We start from the raw sequence: 21,600 nt of genomic DNA on the forward strand, positions 1-21,600 counted from the left end.
CCCACTTCCTCTGCTCTCTCAGGTACCAGCCTCCCTTATTCCCTGCACAGGAGGGTGACATAGCAGTTCCATCAGCCCAGGCTCACATACGCCGCTGCCGCAGGACCTGGAAGTAGGCTCGAACTGCCCTATTCCATGCCACTGCAAAGTAAACTGACACCAAACCCAGTTACACGCCCAGCCAAATTGTACGGCTCCTCTCTAAGGTCCTCCCACTCAAGGTGGAATCCAAGTAAATGGCCCCCCTATTACATTGGTCCCACTCAAGTCGATTCCATCATCAATCCCTGTGCAGTCCATCTAAAACTCCCTGCCTCCCTTCAGGTTCACCTCACCTTCCATGTGTCACAACTTAAATCTCTCTCCCCCAGCACCTATTCCTTTTCCACCCAGGATGATCAGCGACAACCCTGCCTACATGGTTCAGCGACTGCTCGCCATGTGCCGCCATGGTAGTGGTTTACAGTACCTGGTCCGCTGGAAGGGTTACGGACCTGAGGAGCACAGTTGGATCCCATGCCACCAGATCTTGGACCAATCTCTCATCCAAGATTTTCATCGGGGACACCCAACCAGCCCCAGATGTGCGTCAGGTGGCACCCATGGGGGGGTACTGTCATGCCCTCTACTTCCACCTAGCTTACAGCCAGTCTTCCTCTTTCTCTCCCCCTTCCTTTTGACCTAAATTACTTCGCTTGCTCAGCCGCACACCTGTTTTCCATCAAAGCCCATCAACCCTTGCAGCATAAGAAACGGCTCCTCTAGCACTCCCCATTAGATTGTTGTTGGTGCTACCCAGTTAGTTTCATGCACTTGGTCACTCTGAAATCTTTCAGAGTAAAATGTCCATGTTGTTGCCTTGAATACTCATCACACTTTCCTTGTACATAGTTTTGCCACTTTCGATTTCACCTGTCTGCCTGTCTGCCTTCCTGCTTGCCTGTCCTGGCTGCCTTGCCAATCCCAAGCTCAGTGAAGTCCAGCCGCACTCACTTCTTCATCTGCCAGCCCACCGTGACCAGCTCTACTATCTGCCTCCACCTCTACACCATCACCTCTTGTCCACCTGCCTGGCTTACCTACCTCAATAAATCCCTCTTCCCTACCTGACTTGTCCCTTGTCTGTTTCCGGCTACTGGGTTCACTAGTCTCACCCATAACAATACCCAGCCATGGACAGTGAAATCTGGACTCAGTGTAGCTCAAGGAGACAAGGTTAAAGAGCTACTGAGCTGAGAGCCATGAAACTTTAATATGTCTTGGTATTAAATAATGATTGGGGACTGTTTCTGACTGATGGCCTTTTAATGAGAGAAGGCCACTGAATAGCCCCATCCATCCTTCCATCCATTATACCATTACTAAATTCTAGGCCAGTTTGAATAGAACCTCTTCAGAAATTGCCATCCATTTAAAGAAATATACAGGAAGTGCTCTACTTAGCAATCACTCCTGAACAGTGGCTGTGCACTCCGTAATGGCTCTCTGTATTTGCGTACTTTCCAAGTCTCCAGCCAATTTACTGTTAAGTAGTAATCATAGGAAAACAACAGCTTCTTTGTCAAGGCAATGTTACAAGATGCAATGATACGTGATGGACTAATAGGAAAGGTGAGATGTGAACGTAATTAAATGAAAGGATAACAGCAAGGCTTTGCAAGGAAACAAAAGGAGTGAAACTGAGACACGAGATGGTGGATGCAACGCTCTTACCCATCTTCTTGTAGAACATGATCTCGTCCTTGAACTCCTTGCGCTCCTCCAGGGCGTTGTCCACGCTGAGGATGACGCTGTCGCTGGTCTCGGGCCCATACAGAAACTTACAGGCGCAGCTCTTCTGCATGACCTCGGCCCGTGAGAAGCCTGTGAGCTCACAGAAGCCATCGGAGCAGTAGACAATGGGGAAACCTTGGGATACCTGGGCGTTGGCCAGGATGAAGTTGCTGTCTGCAGAAGGAGGAGGAGACAAATAAGAAATGAGATGGTGACATGAAAAGAACAACTAAGCCAGGTTATAGAGAGGATAAGTCAGAGGCCAGATAAGGTGAAATAATCAAAATACAGTTGAAGGAAAGAATATGTAGAATGAAGTAGAGAGAGTGATCAATTTTTCCTTATGGCACATCTTTTTCACGGCGCAACCCTTTGTGGAAATCCAATCCATTTTAATCACCAAGGAAGGTTACTTTTTTTTTAAAATGTCCTTATTTATCTAGAGAGAGGTGACTCATCATGCAAGCTCTTTATCAGCACTGCCCTAATTAGAGTTAAACATGCTTACATCAGAGAAGAGACAAGTACAAACACGGTGTCGTCTACTAAGCGGATCCACTGGAGCATTCAGAGGCTGAGTGCATTTTTAGAAATGGGGAGAGTTGCACATTAATTTCCTCTATACCTATAATCCATCAATTATCTGTGGAGTTAATCTGTTACCTGGTCAATCATAGTTAATTCTGTACTTAACTCCATGCTGGCCATGCTGATGAACACCACATACAGGTATCTATATATTTCAATTGAATTTGTGTGAAAGGCTTTCAGAAAAATTCACAGATCAAAGCAATATTCTCTAGATCTGTAATTATTTTTTCGGTTTACATTTTGTATTTCTGTCATCTATAGCTACCAGTCCTAGTGCATCTTTCCCAAATGTTGACTTTGTTTTTTTAGTCTATCACTCATTGGTATAAATATTGTGGTTACATTTTCATATTGTGTTATGTCTAATGTGACCTATGTGACGGACAAACCAAGTGAAATTCCTTGTCTGCAGGGGCTCCCTTGGCCAATAAAACTGGTTCTGGCTCTGATTCTGAGCCACAAGCGTGCGTCTCTAACATCCACCCAATTTAAAATGCTTCAGATGGTAAAAACGGAAGCAATCATTCCTCTCTTTCTGTATCAAAAAGAGAAGCAGATTCCAAACTCACAGTTCAGCATCATAGTTAGGGAAAGGTAGAGAGAGAAAGGGGGGGTGGAGACAGAGAGTGAAAGCAGTGAAAAAAGGATCACATTTGCACTGAAGCCTTATCACAGTTAATTGGCCTATTTGTGTCTACTTCTAAATGAGTGCATTGTTGAAGTGGACCAGCAGACCTGAATCCATCCATTAAAGCACACACCCACAGGCATGCACACACAGGCACACACACACACACACACACACACACACACACACACACACACACACACACACACACACACACACAAGAGCCCCATACCTTTCGCATAAAGCTGTCGTTTACAGAATAGAGGAAGATAGTGCTGAGCCGTGCTGACAGTGATGCTCACAGGACAATGCCAGTGTGTTATTGTTATGTATGGAATGTTATTTGTGTGTTTTTGTGTATGCTCGTGTGTGTGTGTGTGTGTGTGTGTGTGTGTGTGTGTGTGTGTGTGTGTGTGTGTGTGTACACGTTTAGCTATCCTTGTGCAGACCAAATGTCCCCACAGGATAGCAAAACCTGACAGCACGTACCTTGTGCAGACCTTTCAGAGGTCCGCACAAGGAAAAGGGTCTATTTTAGGGTTACGGTTAGAATTAGGGTTAGGTTAAGGCTAGGGTAAGGGTTAGGGTTGGGCATGGAGTTTGCGTGGGTAAGGTTAGGGTTAAGGGCTACGAAATGAATGTAGTCAATGAGGGGTCCGCACAAGGATAGTGAGACACGACTGTGTGTGTGTGTGTGTGTGTCTCTCTCTCGATAAGACCAAACAATATTGTGTAACTTGCTGTCGGAGAAGCAGGTGTGACTTATCAAGTTATAGCAGTCCATGCACACAAAATACATTCACACACATACAAAAACATGTACACACATACACAAACGCACACACACAAACTCTTACACACGCTAAACCACACAGGCTTACTCACCCATATTTATCTACAGGCATATATGCACTTTTGATTACACAAGCGTGTAAACTCTCTCTCACACACACACACACATGTGCACGCCTACAAATATGCGCAATAAGCAATACACACACAAATGATGTGCACACGCACAAGGCCACTTTCACATGCATTCAGTAGACTCTAAAGCAGGGGTTCTCAAAGTAACAGACTTCGGTCCGCATCCGGACAAAACGGCAAGTCAACCCGGACCCAGATCATAACCCGTGTTGTTAATACAGTACGTTATGGGGTGTAACATTTTCTATTTGTGTGTTGTTGCTGCTGAGTTCAAGCATTAAAGTTTGCTTTGGGGGTGATACGAAGCTTTTATTGCACTTACAGAGACGTAACGATTGTAGTTGGCATCAACTCAAGCTACGGTAAATTCACTTCACCTGATTCACTCTCTAGTCTTAGCTTCATTCCGTGTGTGTGGGGGGGGGCTGAGCCCCGCCCTCATTGAAACACATACCTAGTCCACACCTACACGGGTATTTTTGAAAACGTAGCTTTTTCTACGCGTTTTCGTCTTTCATCCACACACAAACTGCGTTTTAGGTCAATGAAAACGGACCTTTTATAAAACTCCTTCCAGGATGAAGATTTTCAGAAACTTCGTTTTCGGTGTTGGCGTTGGACAGGGAAAACGGCAAATGGCGTTTTGGTTTGTCGTTGGCTTTTATTTTCATTTTCAGGCTTCTGATTGGCCACTATGGCTTTAGGGTTAGGATTATATCGCCGCCTGTTGGTTTGGCATGTTCTTGACAGCGCATTCATTGTGTTGAGTAGCATGTTTTTGTATTTTCGTTTATACGGAGACTTTTTTTAAACAGCGTTTGTGAGGACGGGATTTTTTTTTTAAGAACGAAGGAGGAAAAACCCCATCTTCAAAAATACACGTTTAAGTGTGGACTAGGCAGCAGAGAGCGGAGGAAACTAGCGCAGCCATAATTGACAGAAAGGAGTAGCCTACTGGTACGCGAGTTTTCGCTAGCGTCAGAGCCAATCAGAGGCAGAGTAAAGCGGGTCTTCGCGGAACCTTCGTCGCCATCCTAAGAAGCAAAAGTTGCTGTCGCATATCGTTCTGCACCTCTCACCGCGTATAAATCAGATGCGGATCTTTGAGTAATAAGTTTGAGAACCCCTGCTCTAAAGCAACACGCAAAGTGAGCTAGAGTCTTTGCTCGAGACATCTTACAAAACAACTTGTTTCAATTACCTTACATTACAAAAATCAATTTTCCGCATCAATAAATCCTTTTCCCACCAGCCTCTGATGTTTAATTATTTCATGTTCTACGTCAGCGTTTGTCAAAGGAGACTGCCACAGACTTGAGCTGGAAATTCAACGGCTTGGAATCAAACCCTTGTAGGTGTCTCTCAAGAGGAATGGATGAGGTGTTCTCTTTCCTAATCCCCCCTCACCCGTCGACCATCCCGCCATTATGCTGGCCGGCTCTCCCCGGTAATAATCGTTCAAGTTGAAGGGAGGGATGAGCGACTTTAAACAGCTTGAACAGATGAAAGGACAGATAGTATTCTTGGGGTGGTGCAGCAGTGGTTAACACTTAAGGGGTTAGCTGCTTAAACCTTTTCTTCATTGTCTCGCCTCCTCCAAACGAGCCTCTCATCGTTTCTACATTAACCCTGAATGAAAAGATAAACAGAATGTTGATCGTGAGTTTCGTTCTCAGGAAAGAAAAAAAAATCCGAACGTGAAGGAACCTATGAAGAATGTGTTGTCAGCAGCAATACTGTGTGGCCCGGACAGATGGTCAGAGGGGGGTCACAGTGTGGGGACCAGCTGTCAGATGCGGGGTCCCTCGAGACTCGGGCCAAGCAGAGACAGATAGACAGACAGGGCCGCTGGTCTCCCAGGGACCCGAGGCAAAGGCCTGCAGTCTGTCCACTGGCAGCTTAAAGCGGAGGCCTGGAAGGTGCTGAGCTGCGCTGACAGAAAGCTAATGTTTACAGGGCAATAACTACCCCAGGAAATTTGACCGTGGACTATTTTCAGTTGGGTAATAATCTATATGTGTGTGTGCATGGATGTGTGTCTGTGGAGCACGTTTGACTGTTTATCAAATTTCAGCAAACCAGGTACACTCACTCACACACACACACACACACACACACACACACACACACACACACACACACACACACACACACACACACACAGTCGTGTTTCACTATCCTTGTGCGGACCCCTCATTGACTACATTCATTTCCTAGCCCTTAACCCTAACCGCAACCACACAAACTACATGCCTAACCCTAACCCTTACCCTAACCTAACACTAATTCTAACCATAACCCTAAAACCAACTCCTAACCCTAAAATAGACCCTTTTCCTTGTGCGGACCTCAAAGGTCTGCACAAGGTACGTGCTGTCAGGTTTTGCTATCCTTGTGTGGACATTTGGTCACACACAAGGATAGCTAAACATGTACACACACACGCACGCACACACACACACACACACACACACACACACACACACACACACACACACACACACACACACACACACACACACACACACACACACACACACACACACACACACACACACACACACACACACACACACAATCACAAGAATACACTGACCTCATCTGGATGTTCCCTGTCCTGTAATGGGGCAAATTGGATCCAAGCATCAGAGTGATTTGGGTCAAGGGAGGCTGCAGGATAGTTTGAATAATCATAAGGGAAGAAAGAAGGCAACAAAGGACTGACAAAGAACAAGGTTCTCCCCCATCCTTCAACTCTGACCCCTGCCCTCGCTGTGTCCTCCTGTCTCTTCACAGCCACACATATTTCAACCAACCACTTTGATCCATGCCTCTCTTTTAACCCCTTCCTGAGGGTTATTATTTTTGGTGCCCTTTATCTGTCTGGCTGGCTGTCTGTCTGTCTGCCTGCCTGCCTGCCTGCCTGCCTGCCTGCCTGTCTGCCTGTCTGTCTGTCCGTCTGCCTGCCTGTCTGTGTCTGTCTGTTTGTCTGTGTCTGTTTGTCTTCCTGTGTCTGTCTGTCTGTCTGTCTGTCTGTCTGTCAGCAACTTTACTGAACTGATCATGACGGGGGGGGGGGCAGTGGTCTGTTAGTGGTCTAATTCTGGGGGGGAGAAGTCATAAAAAAGGTCACATAAAAGGTCAAAATCATTTTTAGGTCATAAAGTTTGATTTACTTCAAATTAATACCAATATGCTTGAATTTCTAATTCAGTTACACTATCCATTGCTATGTCTGATGAAGAGAGGACTGTTTTGAAGACCTCCTTTGATGGTCAAAGGTCAGGGGCAGGGTTCGTCATGCATTATTTCGTATTTAGGATGAAGCACCGGGAAGGAGTGAGTCCAACTTCCCTCTATCGTTCTCTTCATCTTTCCTTTAATCGCTTTCCTGTCCCCCCCCCCCCCCATTTCTCCCAGCTGTTCTATCGAATCCCTCCTCCTGTTCTGGATCTCTCCTCCTAATTATTCTTCATCTCCTCCCAACCCCTTGGAATTCTTCCGCTCCATCCCTCTTTTCCCCCCTACTTTCTCCCACTCCAACACGCCTCTTCTTCCCCCCACAACCTCTCAGAGAACATCGCCTGTCTGGCTTAACCTGTTCTCCTCCCCTTCACAATGACTTCCTCTCCTGCAACACCTCTTTTCATTTCTCCCCATCTGTCTTGTACTCCTCTTTTACTCCCCTTTCCTCAGCCTCTCTTCCTCCCCTCTCTCTTTCCCCCCATTCTCTCCTTTGTCTTTTGTCTCCTGCTAACCCTTTATTTCCACCTTTCCTCAATCTCACTCTCTCTGCACTGTATCTATCTCTCACTCTCTCACTCTCTCTCACACTCTCTCTCTCTCTCTCTCTCTCTCTCTCTCTCTCTCTCTCTGCTGGATCTCTTTTGGTTAATTGCTCCAGTGTAGAAGCTCATAGATCATCTCCCCTATCTCCTCATACTACTGCCTGACAGCTGCTGAAGAAGCTCCACGGGGACCAGGGGAGAGAAAGAGGAAAGGGGGGGTGAGACAGGTTGAAGGAGAGCAAGTGAGCGAGCGAGAGACAGACTGACAGAACGACAGACAGACAGAGAGCCAACTTATGTAATCAGAGCCAGCTGAAGTGCTCCATAATTGCTGGCGAGTGGACAATGTGTCAAGCATCAGTCAAGTGTGGGCTATTAATAAATAAGGCTAAATTTGTTTCCTTTGCCTTTCGAGTGTAGTAATACTATGAAACCTCTTGAATAGAACCCAAAGGGAAGTTAATTCTCCCTCTCTAAATCTGCGCCTCACCCCCCCCCCAAAAAAAACAACAACAACAAAACTTTTAATGCTGAGGATGTGTTTTGCACCTTTCCCCAGCCCGAGTTCAGGCCTCCATAATTCCTCAGCAGCTCGGTGCTCTATGTAGGTGGGTCAGCTGAAAATATCTGATGCTACAAAATGCAACATAACATACCCCCTTTCTGACGAAAAAGAAATAACTTGAGGTGAGGGTAGAGATGGATAAGTTGTTTGTGTGTGTGTGTGTGTGTGTGTGTGTGTGTGTGTGTGTGTGTGTGTGTGTGTGTGACCCACACAAGACTTTGCCCCAGATTTGAAGTTTCATAACACGAAAGGTACACAAACACACACACACACACACACACACACACACACACACACACACACACACACACACACACACAGAAGAATGTACACTTTCACCCACTCCTCGACACCTCGATGCCACTAGCGCAGTCCCATAACTGCTGCGATAGATGAGCGAGAACAGGGAGAGCGGAGAAACATACAATGAGAAAGAAACAGGGAGCACCTGACAGACTGCCACAGCAGGGGGAGCGAGAGATGGATTCAGACGCAGGAGGGAGAGAGCGAGAGATGAGGCGACAGGACAGGTAAAGGGGAAGGAATAGGGGAAGGAAAGGTGAGGTGAGAAATATACTCAGACGAACAAATGGAAGTGGAGGGAAGCTGGATGAAGTGAGGGTGGTAGAGGGACATGAAGACGGGGAGAACGAGGCAAGGGAGAGAGAGAGAGAGATGAAGAGAGAAAATCAAAAATGGGCCGTGTGTGATATTTCGCCTCTCCTGGTGTTATCAGTAAGGGTTGTTGTGTGATTGAAACAACGCAATACTTTCACACTCCCGTCCTCCCATCTCCACTGCTCAGATTTCTGTGCTCCGAAATCCCGGAGTCCAGCTTTATGGCAAAGTTAGACAGACCTGTGGGAGTTGGGGGTCCATGAGCATTGGAGAGGGAGGGGCAAAGAAAGAAAAAAAGAAGAGGAGAAATCTGCGAGGTGAGGACATGCAAAGACAGACGTCAAAAAAGAAAAGGGCTTATAGAGAGACTTCCTCAACTCCCTGCAAGAGTTTCATGTCAGCCCCCCTCCTCTGAGCATGTGCTGACACACGGGCAGTCCCTCTCTTCCGCCGTGTCTGTCTCCTGAACAAAGTCTCTCCGAGGTAACCATAGCAACCACTGTCACACACCATGGCAACCAAGGTTAAAATTCGACAGTTTGTCTTGGGAATAGGTACAGTATCCTAATAGTCAAGACCTGGGATCGGATCTAATTAGTCCAACGTTCTCATAATATCCGCAACAACAGCAAATCATCGTTGGTGCTCGTTAACAATTTTGTGATCATATTTTGCTGTTAAGTCATATTAATTGGATCGCACCAAGGACCGGGGAGCATCCCGGAGCACGCACACACACACACACACACACACACACACACACACACACACACACACACACACACACACACACACACACACACACACACACACACACACACACACGTTCTCCTGCCTCCATACGAGCACAAACATGACACAAATCACACAAAAGAACACACACAGAGGTGCAATGCACTCACACCAAATAATTGAAGTGGGCCAATCAGACCAATCCACAGCCTTAATCACTTATCTGGCTCTTTTATCATACAACCCCAGGATTTCAACTAACAGCAGCATTACATTCGTGTAATTTGGGAGCCCCCCCCCACCCCACCCCACCCCACCCACACACACACACACACACACACACACACACACACACACACACACACACACACACACACACACACACACACACACACCTACCCACCTCAACGTTCCCTCTTTTCTTTTTATCTCTGGTGATATCTTTCTCACCATCTATTTGTTGGTAGTCTCCTTCTCTCTCTCTGAATTTCATCTGTAGTACGTCTTTGTTTTGTAACCCGACCACCCAGCAACCCCTCATACCCTTTCCCCCTCATTTAAACAACTAATTTGAACTAAAAATTTGCCAAACTGGTCTAGACTTGCGCTGGTGAAACCTTATTTGCCAACTGCTGCGGACAGCTAATTAGAGACGGTGATTATGGGATTTGAATCTCACTAATTAGGCCCGTTAACGAGGCGAAATGTCCGCGGTGACAAGAACTGGTCCACTCGCATTTGGAAGTGGACCTCAAATTTGCCATGACAGACAAAGGACTTTCCCTTTTTAAGGGAATGGCCACAGGGGACGACTCCTCTCCGAGTGCACGCTGTGGACGGCTGTTGAGTAACTTTAACTTCAACGTAGAACGAGTAGGGACTTCTGGCGGCGTGATGAGTGGGTAGACGAAAGATTTTAGAGCTCGCCAATCGTTCAACAATTCGATAAAACAACGGTGAGTTGTGGGGTTTTTTGTTTTTTTTCACTACATCTTTTTGAATACTAGGTACATTATAACTACGCATAATGCCTACTACACGTGTTTAGGACACCGACCAAGTTAACTCCACCGCCTCGGACAATGCTGTTCTCAGTGCTGTCGAATCACTTCGAGCTGATATAACATCTGAGCTAATGCCACTGAAAGAGGACATTTGTGTTTCCATGGACGCTAAAATAGACACTTTGGCAACGTCTCTGAGGTCCGAAACTGCATCGATATGGACCGAAATGCATGGCGACTGAAAAGGAAGCCAATCACTGGTCGGATGAGTACAACGGCGTATTAGGGCCATTAATACTACATCCCTGGAGCGCAAGCTACAAACACATTAGATGGGTGGCTTTCCTGTCCGATAAGCGTGAGCATTTGTAGGGGAGGTCACGCGGGAACAATTTGAGAATTTTCGGTCCACGTGAAGGCGTTGAGGGACCACGTCCAACTGACATCATTGCTGGCCTGCTCAAAGATGTTCTGCAACTAGAAGAAAGACCACAACCTGACAGAGTACACCGCTCCCTACTGCTGTGTCCCCAGTCTGGAGAGAGGTCATAACCTTTCATTGTTCATGTGCACTATTTTGGTGTCAATGAGGACATTAGCCCTATGCAACGCGCAAGACAAGTGGGCCCACTTCTCTACAATAGCCAAAGATTTCTACTATTCCCGGACTACACCGCTGCTGTTGCTAAGAAGAGAGTGGCATCCGAAAAGACCAAGAAACTGCTCCAAAGTTGCCGGGGAGTAAAATATGGCCTGATTTTCCTTGAAAGATTTAGGATTACACATAATGGCAACCAGTCCGTGTTCAATACACCTGAAGAAGCGATATCCTGGTCACCTGGCTCAAGTTGGTTCGATGTTCTTAACCACATACGATAAAGTACTATGGCAATATATTGATGTTAGCTTCCCGGGCTAACAACTAGCTATGCTAGCTGACTGACTACCCAGCAAACAAAAGAATGTCCCCAGCACAACCCCTAAAGGTCCTCGAACGTCCGGGAAAAGGCATTGTGTATGGTTTTAATTACGTCATTTTCACGTTGTTTTCACAATGTGTCATTAACGTCGGCTAATAGACTTTCCCCTAACGTCCCTGTAATGTCCTTGGGACGTTACAGGGACGTACAAACACGTCCCGCGATAACGTCCCCGGGACGGTGCCTTAACGTCTAGAGGACTTTCCCCTAACGTCCCTGTAATGTCCTCGAGACGTTCCCTGAACGTCACGCAATAACATCCCCGGGACATCACGGGGATGTCAAGAGGACTTTCCCCTAACGTCCCTGTGTCCTCGGGACGTGCCCTGAACATTAGATTTGAATTTAGATTTAATATTGAGATATAGATTAACATTTAGATTTAGATTTAACATTTAGATAGACTTGACATTTAGATTTAACGTTTAGATTTAACATTTAACATTTAAGTTCAACATTTAATATTTAGATTTATATTTTTTTACAAGAAAATTAAATGTGACAAGATTTACGAATATTGCTGTAAATATGGCAAAAAGGGACTGAAAAATTAACACTTTTTTGTGTGCGCCACTTCACAATCGGCACCACATACATTTAAATTGTGCATGATCTGTACACTATGATGCATGACACCATTTGATCTATCTGTCTGTCTGTCTATCCATCTATCTATCTATCTATCTATCTATCTATCTATCTATCTATCTATCTATCTATCTATCTATCTATCTATCTATCTATCTATCTATCTATCTATCTATCTATCTATCTATCTATCTATCTATCTATCTATCTATCTATCTATCTATCTATCTATCTATCTATCTATCTGTCTGTCTGTCTAGCTATCTAGCTATCTAGCTATCTATCTGTCTGTCTGTGTGGCTGTCTGTCTGTCTGTCTGTTTATCTGTCTCTCTGTCTGTCCTTCCATCCATCTAGCTAGCTAGCTAGCTGGCTATCTATCCATCCGTCATTCTGCTGCCAGAAAGTGAGAGCCTTTCTCACACACACACGTATACACACACACGTATACACACACACGTATACACACACACGTATACACACACACACACACACACACACACACACACACACACACACACACACACACACACACACACACACACACACACACCTCCCTCTTCACCCTGCTTCACTACAGTCAATGATGATTGATCACTTCCTCACAATCCCATAACAGCACTCATTATTTCTACCGCCATCATTTTCTGGCATGGGACAATATCAGGCGTGCCTTTTCACAAGTAAGCATGGGAGAGTTACAGGAATGAGTAATAATCATCTCATCAAGGACATAAACAGAGGATGTTTTGATCAGCACACTGTGGAAATGAATCTGGGTACCGTATAATATATCCCAAGTTAATTTGGGCATATGAGCTACTTGTCTTCTGCTGTAATGAAACTTATTTTAAAAAAAACCAAAAAAAAACAAAGTGTGTCAAAAGATGGTCAGTGGGACTTCAGACATGATAATGAGCTCCGAGTTGTCTTGGGGGTCACGAGGCTGCCGGCGAGGTGGAACGGATGGGACTATCATCATTATGATCTCTTCTTCCTCACCGTAAGGGGAGACCCTGGGATAGGCCCGTGACAGTTTCCTCTACTGTTTGTGATACCTAGGGGAGTTCTTAAGCAATCATTTGCCAGCCAGCGGTAAATTACGACTTGGGATCCCAAAGTGGCTCATCGTCTTAAATTAGAGGGGCTGAATTTAAAGAAAGCTGATCAGCGGCTCAGAAGAAACTGCTTTTGTTGCCTTACGTTCAGAGAGAGGAGTAGATGAGCATATGGGAGCATGCACACATCCTCTCTCACACACACAGCAAGAGACAGACGGAGTTACGCACATTCAGGCATGCACACACACACACACACACACACAAACACACACACACACACACACACACACACACCCATACACACACACACACACACACACTCAGAAAGTTCTCTGACACAAATCAGCAAAGTATTTCACACATTCCACTTTCTCTTGCTTTATCTTTCATCCTTTTCTCTCTCTCTCTCTCTCCCACATAAATATTCTCTTACTTACACTCTCATAACTACTACTATTACTTTCGGCTGCTGCCATTAGGGGTCGCCACAGCGGATCATCCGTTTCCATTTCTTCCTGTCCTCTGCCTCTTCCTCTGTCACACAAGCCACCTGCATGTCCTCTCTCACCACATCCATAAACCTCCTCTTTGACCTTCCCCTTTTCCTCTTCCCTGTTAGCTCCTTATTCAGCATCCTTCTCCCAATATACCCAGCATCTCTCCTCCACACATGTCCAAGCCATCTCAATCTTGCCTCTCTTGCTTTGTCTCCAAACTGTCCAACCTGAGCTTTCCCTCTACTGTACTCATTCGTAAAACCTGTCCTTCTTCATCACTCCCAAAAAAATCTTAGCATCTTCAACTCTGCCACCTCCAGCTCCACCTCCTGTCTTTTCGTCAGTGCTACTGTCTCCAAACCATATAACATAGCTGGTCTCACAACCATCTTGTAAACCTTCCCTTTAACCCTTGCTGGTACCCTTCTGTCGCAAATCACTCCTGACACTCTTCTCCACCCACTCCAAACTGCCTGCACTCTCTTCTTCACCTCTCTTCTGCACTCCCCGTTATTTTGGACAGTTGACCCCAAGTATTTACACCTTCGTCACCTCAACTCCTTGCATCCTCACCATTCCACTGTCCTCCCTCTCATACACGGAAAGGTATTCCGTCTTCCTCCTACTGACTTTAATTCCTCTTCTCTCCAGTGCATACCTCCACCTCTCCAGGCTCTCCTCAACCCGCATCCTACTCTCGCTACAGATCACAATGTCATCTGCAAACATCATAGTCCATGGAGACTCCTGCCTGATCTCGTCCGTCAAACTGTCCATCACCATTGCAAACAAGAAAGGGCTCAGAGCCGATCCTTGATATAATCCCACCTCCACCTTGAACCCATCTGTCATTCCAACCACACACATCACCATTGGCACACTTCCCTCATAGTGCTGCACCACTCCTACATACTTCTCTCTACAACTCCTGACTTCCTCATTCGATACCACACCTCCTCTCCCGACACCCTGCCATATGCTTTCTCTAAATCCAAATGCATATATACAACAATCAGCCAAAATATTAAAACCACTGACAGTTAAGTGAATAATATGGATTATCTTGTTACAATGGCACCTGTCAAGGGGTGGGATGTATTGGGCAGCAAGTGAACAGTCAGTTCTTGAAGTTGATGTGTTGGAAGCAGGAAAAATTGGCAAGCATAAGGATCCTAGCCACTTTGACAAGGGCCAAATTGTGATGGCTATACGTCTGGGTGAGAGCATCTCCAAAACTGCAGGTCTTGCGGGGTGTTGCCAGTATGCAGTGGTCAGTATATACCAAAAGTGGTCCAAGCAAGGACAACCAGTGAACTGGCGACAGGGTCATGGGCACCCAAGGCTCATTGATGTGTGTGGGGAGCAAAGGCTAGCCCATCTGGTCCAATCCCACAGAAGAGCTACTGTAGCTCAAATTGCTGAAAAAGTTAATGCTGGCTATGATAGACAGGTGTCAGAACACACAATGCATCGCAGCTTGCTGCGTATGGGGCCGCATAGCTGCAGACTTGTCAGAGTGCCTATGAGGACCCCTGTCCACTGCCAAAAGCGCCCACAATGGGCATGTAAGCATGAGAACTGGACCATGGAGCAATGGAAGAAGGTGGTCTGGTCTGATGAGTTGAGTTTTCTTTTACATCATGCGGATGGCCAGGTGTGTGTGTGTGTGTGTCATTTACCTTGGGAAGAGATGGCACCAGGATGCATTATTGGAAGAAGGCAAGCCGGCAGAGGCAGCGTGATGCTCTGGGCAATGTTCTGCTGGGAAACCTTGGGTCCTAGCATTCATGTGGATGTTACTTTGACACGTACCACCTAAATCTCATTACAGACCAGGTACACCACTTCATGGCAATGGTATTCCCTGATGACAGTGGCCTCTTTCAGCAGGATAAGGCTCCCTGCTACATTACAAAAAAATTGTTCAGGAATGGTTCGAGAAACATGACAAAGAGTTCAAGGTGCTGCCTTGGCATCCAAATTCCCCCAGATGTCAAGTCTGATCAAGCATCTGTGGGATGTGCTGAAAAACCAAGTTCGATCCATGGAGGCCCCACCTCGCAATTTACAAGACTTAAAGGATCTGCCGGTAACGTCTTGGTGCCAGGAACCAGAGGACACCTTCAGGGATCTTGTGGAGTCCATGCCTCCACTGGTCAGATCTGTTTTCGCAGCACGAGGGGAACCTACACAACATTAGGCAGGTGATCATAATGTTTTGGCTAATCGTTGTACGCATATGCATATCTTACACTTGAAAACACTACCACTGTTCCGCTGTGCTAAACCCGCACGCAGCTGTTGCAGGTCGTAGCATCAGAGAGCGTAACAGTAATTACCTGTCTGGTAGAGGTGGTAGTGTGTGCTTGAAAGCCAGAAAATGGCACCGTCGAGGAATAGTGCAGGCTGGAGTGCACACGGTAGACTCAGAGATGCTTTACATAACCCTGTGCTGCAACTGTGCAGCTAAATAAGTTGCACAGTTGCTTAATTGATCAGTGGCCAAAACTGTCTGTCACACACTGACCTAATGTTTACTTTCCAAAAAGGTGTAGCTGCATGGAGGCTGCACACCATTACTGTGACTATTAGCATTTCAGCGCTTTTCCACGGAGGAAATGGTGATCTTTGCCCCATAAACACTTTTCCCTCATGTGAGAGATGCAACAGCTACTTTTAAACAAATGATTAAAGAAACAATAGTAAATCAAAGCGCATTGGCTTGTAGGCGGTGGACAACTTAAGCTATTGGCGGACTATCAGAGTCTGTTGAGTCCTTTAAAACCACACTTAAAACTCATGTTTTTGCCTTAACCTAAAATTAGTTGCCTTTACTTCGCGACATGTGCTGCATGGCGGGTTGGTTTCTGTCTTAATGAACTTATCAAGCACTGTTCTGCGAGCGAGATTATAGAGGATAAATTATTAATTATTGCAACCTGCTCTCTTCTCTCACACGTTTTTTCTCTCTCTCTCTCTCTCTCTCTCTCTCTCTCTTGCTCTCTGAATGATGTCTTCTCCTTTCTCTTCTTCTGTGTATGTGAATGGTGTAATGTGAGTTTCCCCCATGTGCACGTGTAGTCTGTCCTCCTCCCAGGTCTCCATGGTGATGGTGGTCACCACCTGGACACTGCTTGGCACCCCCCATCACATTCTTTATAGATCTTATAAATCCAAATAATTTTGTTATCCTGTTTCAGTGTTGGATCCTTCTCTCACTCTGGTGTGTGACTAATGCCTTCTCCTTTCTCTTCGCCCGTGTATGTGAATGGTGGGATGTGAGTCTCCCCTGTGTGCATGTGTCGTCTGTCGTCCTGTCAGGTCTACATGGTGATGCTGGGTGCGTGGCTCAGGTCCTGGGCTGCTCCGGTGGCATCTGGACCCTGCCTGGCATCCTCCTCGTCATATTCTCCATATATCTTATAATTCCACTATAATTCTGTTATCCTCTTTCAGTGTTGTATTCTGTAAATTGTGTTTTATTCTGTACACACAACATCCATTATAATACTGTTCATCTTGGGAGAGCAACCCCTCCTCTGTTGCTCTCCCTGAGGTTCCTTCCTATTTTTTCCTCCCTGTTAAAGTTTTTTTTTAATTTTTTTTAGGGGGTTGTTCCTTATCCGATGTGAGGGTCTAAGGACAGGATGCTGTGTAAAGCCCCCTGAGGCAAATTAGTAATTTGAGGTGGGTGTCCGGGTTGCATAGCTGTCTATTCCGTTGCCTACCAACATAGGGATCGCTGGTTCGCATCCCCATGTTACCTCCGGCTTGTACGGGCGTCCCTACAGACACAATTGGCCGTGTCTGCGGGTGGGAAGCCGGATGTGGGTATGTGTCCTGCTCGCTGCACTAGCGCGTCCTCTGGTTAGTCGGGGTGCCTGTTCGGGGGGCGGGGGGGTGAGGGAATAGCGTGATCCTCCCACGCGCCATGTCCCACTGGTGAAACTCCTCACTGTCAGGTGAAAAGAAGCAGCTGGCGACTCCACATGTATCGGAGGAGGCATGTGGTAGTCTGCAGCCCTCCCCGCATCGGCAGAGGGGGTGGAGCAGCGACCGGGACGGCTTGGAAGAGGGGGGTAATTGGACAGATACAATTGGGGAGAAAATGGCGGGGGGGGTTGTAATTTGTGATATTGGGCTATGCAAATAAAATTAACTTAACTAAAAGCCAACACATTTACGGACTGCTGTATATTTCGAACAACCTAAACCGTGACCTTTCAGGTATTGTCCTATTATTATTTTCTGTCATTCTATTTCTGAAAGGATTTATTCTAAAGAAGACATTAGGAAAAGCGATAGCAGTGCACCTCCGGAATAACAAAATATACAGAGAAAAATGGTAGATGTGGAGGAGCACAGGTGACTAGATGAGTCTCCTGGATGTCACGCCGGCGTACCGGTGTACTGACAGCGTGCCACGGCGCTCAACACCCCGCTGTGGGACTGCAGCGTCACACGGCTGCAGAGGCACCTGGGACTCTTGTCATTTCGGTCACGGCCCCGGTGAAGAGGGCCACGCTGAACTTAACACAGCGATCCCAGAGACATTTGTTTGTGGGTGTCAGCCAACCGTTGTGCAAAGGACACAATCTCACACGTCAACGTCAGAGGTGACAATTTCAAAATGTCGTTCGATAGGCAGCGGTGGACCTAGCTTCAGGAGTGAGAAAGAGGACTCGCTGTGAATTGTAAAGTCATACAGGACCAAAAACGTGCCTACAGGGATATTTTTCAGTGGAACCTGACGTAAACCCCCCCCCCCCCAAAGCATCAACAGATTTCCGTTAGGCTGGGCCACAAGATGGGAGACTGTTTTATTTCCTTTGAGTCCAGTAGTTTAAAGAGGTTAACCCCTGACACAAGGCACCGATAAAAACCTAAAAGCTCCTCGTGATCATAAAGAACCAGCCCGAGGCCAACTCTAATTTCGCTTTCATTTGTCCATCCATCCATTCCTCTCGTCCGCTGTTTGCAGCACTTGTCCACCGAGGCCTTGGCTGACGTCAAACAGGATCATCTAGCAATCATCCCGGGCCTTTCCTTCCAGTCGTCGCCGGCCACGCCATCACACCCAATTTGTTTCGTCAAGCTCTGCTGCCTCCTGTCTGCCCCAACTTACGGTTGGAGCCTGCCATTATTTTTTTTCTGATACCTCTCAGCTACAAGGACGACGGCAGGCTGACGGGGCTGGGTACAGTATCATATAATCTCCCAGACGAGGCCGGACAACGCGCCTCTTCGCTGAATGTCTGCTTTGGCGATCCATCCGAGCACGCGGCACTGCTCGGCCTAGACAATATTTGTTTACGGGGCCTGATAGAAAGAGCTATTTCTATTGTTAGTATGGCAGTGCTGGGAGTCATTTATCAAGCAGGACAAGCAAACTGCAGTGTTCCGGGACGGGGGGGGGGGGGGCACCTGGACTACGCCTGTAGTACGCCATTATACTTACATTAAGGCGATTTAGTTGCTACGCTAACAGTGGCAGATATCTGGCTCAGTCCGAGGGAGAATTCAACAACCAACAACAGACTGTACACAAGGTTAAAATGGATTTCAGCAGCAAAGTTACAATTTAGGAGAAATGCTGTTTGTGGGTGCTTCAGCAAGTCACGGGGAAGCGATGGGAACGATAGGCCTAAGTGGGAAAATGTGGCCTGCTAAAGGCCACGGTGGCGTGGGCCAAAGAGCAAGGACAGGAGCATCACTTTACGGATTGGGTTTGGAAAGAGAAAAAAAGAGGAATAATTGGTAGGGATTGTAAAGAGTATTCATTGCACGAAGAGTTTGACCTTAGGACTCAACACCAGCAGAGTACTCGAAAAGTGGTTGTTATCCAAAGCAGAGGTGGGAAGGCAAAATAGTATTACATAAAGTTGAGTGCCTCTCTCTCTCTCTCTCTCTCTCTCTCTCTCTCGCTCTCGCTCTCTCTACCTCTTTCTTTCTACCTCGCTCTCTCTCTTGTCCTCTCCCTCTCTCTCTCCCTCCCTCTCCCTCTTTCTCTCTTTTGCTCCCTCTCCCTCCCTTCCTCCCTCTCCTTCCCTCTCCCTCTCTTCTTCTCTCTCTCGCCCTCTCATATATATATATATATATATATATATATGTATATATGTGTGTGTGTGTGTGTCTGTGTGTGTGTGTGTGTATATATATATATATATATATATATATATATATATATATATATATAAAATAGGAGTGTACATCTGGGTGGATGGAAGGATGTACATGTATCTATGTAGACATGAGTTTTCTGTGAAATTGTTGTGTGAGCCGTATTTAATATGTGTAAACCACAATGTAGCTACTCCCCTCGGTGACTCGTTGTTCCTCTGTTATTTATTAAATAAAATTATTTCTTAATTTTTATAAAAAATAAAGTTAAATAAAGAGACTGCGCTTGTAAAAAGATACTTTTGTGTTAATGCTGACGCTACACTGAATTATAAAAAAGGGGTCACAAATGTAGACTGTGTTTATAAGCTGATGATGGTTCACCTGGGTTTCCCCCCTTTCAGGGAGGTGATGGGGGCTGTGAAGCCAGCTGTGCAGACGAATGGCAGAAGAATTTTGGGAACTGATATAGATGTAGTGTTACTGAAAGTCAGCTGTGACACAAAGAAACCATGCACAAGTCTCTGAAACAGCTCATTAAAAACACAAAAAACAATCGCTGAGGACGGGCGAGGGAGCGCAGACAAAAGTTGTTGTTTTTAGAAGTGCCCGTGTGTGTGTGTGTGTGTGTGTGTGTGTGTGTGTGTGTGTGTGTGTGTGTGTGTGTGTGTGTGTGTCGGCTCAGGGAAGACCCGTTGTAACGCTACCAATTAAATTTGATAGATGCGACCAGGAGTAACATACGGGATACACGCGCGCGCGCGGGGGTCGCGCTGACATGATACGTGCACGTTGTGCACGACTCTCCAAACCCCGCATTTATTCAGGTTCAATCAACAACAAATGCATGTCAGGGTAAGTTGCTGCAGCTACAACTTGTGAACAACTTGTAAAGTGTTTAACTGTGCGTTGTGTTGCGTTGTGTTGTGTTGTGATGCGTTGCGTTGTGTTGTGTTGGAGGGGTGAGCCCGGCTGTCGCTGTCCGAGGTGCTGATAACTGTGTCAGGAAACCAGCAGACGTTTCAAACACACCACACAAAACAAATATTGTGTAGAGTGAGTATGTAGCTTTATGCAACATGCGAGTATATAGTTTTGTACAGAAAAAAAATAAAAATATGAAAATGCAACATGCACTAAATGTTGATGCCATATATAAAAACCATCCACATGTTTACAGTGGAAATCTAAAGCGCTCCTACACACAATTCACTGTTTGCATTGTGCGCGCTCATTACAGATGTGTTTTAGGGAGAAGATAAAGATGAAGCAGCCCCAAAAATATGTGATGCCCACGAGACCTATAACTAGTATGGCAAGGATCGGAAGGTTTTCAAAAGAGGGAAGAGAAAAAAAAGAAGAAGAAGAAAAAAAAACTTACGAGTGCCGTCAAAGCGCGTGGCTATGGTGTCTAGAAACGTGTTCTGCGGCGCTAATAATCCCTTCATCACAGGCATCTTCTCTGTTTGTTGTCCAAGTCCCCATCAAAGTTACGGGAGAGAGGCTGCGAGTCGTCCAAACGCGTGAGGCGCGCCCATTAATACTACCAAACCATAGAGTATATGAAAGAAGAAGAGAAAAAAAAGAGGGGGGTAGGGGGTGGGGGGGTCCGGTTAACTCGGCGCCGCCAGATCCCAATCCACAGAAGAGTGCGTGCAATGCGCGCACCCGTGCGTCTGGCGCCAATGTTGCGTGTGGCCGTAACAAGCTAAAGATGACGCCCGCAGGT

At 46.2% G+C, this 21,600-nt stretch overlaps 1 protein-coding gene across 1 annotated transcript in view; it reads right to left on the bottom strand.

Annotated features, from left to right (window-relative positions):
* The window catches only part of kcnh8 (potassium voltage-gated channel, subfamily H (eag-related), member 8), an 82,529-nt gene extending 61,201 nt beyond the window's left edge, over positions 1-21,328 (bottom strand). The window contains exons 1-2 of the mRNA XM_056297985.1: positions 21,253-21,328; positions 1,714-1,947 (exon numbers count right to left, since the gene is read on the bottom strand). Coding sequence (XP_056153960.1) covers positions 1,714-1,947; positions 21,253-21,328 — 310 coding nt within the window. The remainder of the gene's footprint in view (positions 1-1,713; positions 1,948-21,252) is intronic.
* Between the last annotated feature and the right edge of the window lie 272 nt (positions 21,329-21,600).

The sequence above is a fragment of the Lampris incognitus genome, chromosome 18 (genome assembly GCF_029633865.1).
Source record: "Lampris incognitus isolate fLamInc1 chromosome 18, fLamInc1.hap2, whole genome shotgun sequence".
NCBI lineage: Eukaryota > Metazoa > Chordata > Actinopteri > Lampriformes > Lampridae > Lampris > Lampris incognitus.